The sequence below is a fragment of the Pundamilia nyererei genome, unplaced genomic scaffold (assembly GCF_000239375.1).
Source record: "Pundamilia nyererei isolate P.nyererei 1_Seehausen unplaced genomic scaffold, PunNye1.0 scaffold00426, whole genome shotgun sequence".
NCBI lineage: Eukaryota > Metazoa > Chordata > Actinopteri > Cichliformes > Cichlidae > Pundamilia > Pundamilia nyererei.
The window spans coordinates 135,696-137,436 of NW_005187827.1; the positions used below are offsets into that span (position 1 = coordinate 135,696).

The following is a 1,741-nucleotide window of genomic DNA, read 5'->3' on the forward strand; positions in this document are numbered from 1 at the left end:
TATCGTTGCACCCCTACTATCCATCTATCTTTCCATCTACGAGGTTGTCCACAATTCACAAGAATGGCTGCTTCTACAGTTTTGATCACCTAGTGCAGAGGTTGGCAACTTTCAACATCAGAACAGGAATTTTTGCCCCTCCCACAGAATACTGGGAGAAAAAGCGCGCGCATGAGTGAAACAAATATGTACAAATCATTGCTTGTACATCATATTGTACGCATTTGCAACGCATTTGTCTTAATTAACTCCAGTAGTCATTTAATATAAACCCAACACTGAATTCTGAATATTTCTTTTGTTTTGTTTTGTTATGTTTTGAAAACATTTTTGTATGTGTCAGAGTCCCAAGAGTATGCCTTATTAACCATACTACTGTTTTAAAAGTCCCACCAAAATAATGTTGACTCTGAAAGCAAAGCTGGTAAATATTGAATTATGTTGTATCCTCTTTGTTAGCTGTTATGCTAACACATTAAAGGGACCTCTTGACTACCTCAGTAAATATAATATAAGCATAATAACCTGAATTAAAATTCCTGAAATTACTCTCCCTTTTGCTCTAGGGTGGGTAGTTTTGGATAGATCTGGTCGGCATTTTGAGCTGGTTCTGAACTTCCTTCGAGATGGCTCAGTACCACTTCCGGAGGACCACAGAGAACTAGATGAAGTTCTAAAAGAGGCCCAGTACTACCGGGTCCAGGGACTCGTCCAACACTGCCTCAGTGTCATGCAGGTAAACACGTGGATATCTTTTTTGCGGACTTTAATAAAATGAAACATGTACAAATTTTGACATGTTTTCTTTACTTCCAGAAACAAAAGGATGTCTTTGAAAGTGTATGCCGCATACCCATGATCACCTCAGCCAAAGAAGAACAGAGGATGATTGCTACATGTAGAAAGGTAAATTTAATTCAAGCTTCATCAATTGGCCCCTAAGCTGGATGCTGTTTGTGAATGCAATTTGGAGATGCTGAGTGCTGGCAGATAGTTATGTAGTATTTAATGTTTTGGAATCAGTCATTTTCTTAAACATTTCTTAAATGCCTAATATTAGTGACTGATGCTGTTACTGTTACCCAGGACAGGGCTCTAGGCTAACTGTTTGCCATGGGCGCACGGTTAGGTTAGGCGCACTCAAATTTTTCAACCGCATCACTTAACACCGCAGTTTTACATGTGCACTTTTTTGGGGGGGAAATTGCAGTCCATACAGACAATATTCATTTGTAAATGATTAACTCACAATCTTGTGCTTAAAGTGTTTTGGCAATATTGTAGAAAATGTTAAACTTAATCATCACATCGGCCTCCTCTGACGACCTGTTTGCTGCTGCCTGCTGCTGAAAGGCAGTGAGGAGAGGGAACATTTGGGCAGTGCATTTATTGCAGCACATAATGTGTTTTCTGGATACACTGTGCTTTTTCAACGTTCAAAGATTGATGGCTCTGTGTCAGAGCACGGGCTGTGAATTTCAGACTGATCAAGCCTTAACTTAACAAAAAAGTTATCAATAGTTATTTTCAACTTTTCTTATTACCCACAGCTACATCCACTTCTGTCGGGTTTAGGCTACTCACTAGGGCTGGGTATCATCACTGATTTCTATAATCCATTCGATTCCGGTTCTCAAAGTCCTGATTCGATTCAATTTTGCCTCAGACGTCAGAAATATTATAATTCTGATCATTTATCAGTACTGATACATGTGAGACTTCATCAGAATTGTGAACATCA

At 39.1% G+C, this 1,741-nt stretch overlaps 1 protein-coding gene across 2 annotated transcripts in view; it reads left to right on the top strand.

Moving 5' to 3' along the window:
• kctd13 (potassium channel tetramerization domain containing 13) overlaps nt 1–1,741 on the top strand; it is an 11,348-nt gene that overhangs the window by 4,643 nt on the left and 4,964 nt on the right. For both annotated transcript variants that reach the window (XM_005753400.1, XM_005753401.1), the window contains exons 3-4: nt 567–736; nt 817–906. In XM_005753400.1, coding sequence (XP_005753457.1) covers nt 567–736; nt 817–906 — 260 coding nt within the window. The remainder of the gene's footprint in view (nt 1–566; nt 737–816; nt 907–1,741) is intronic.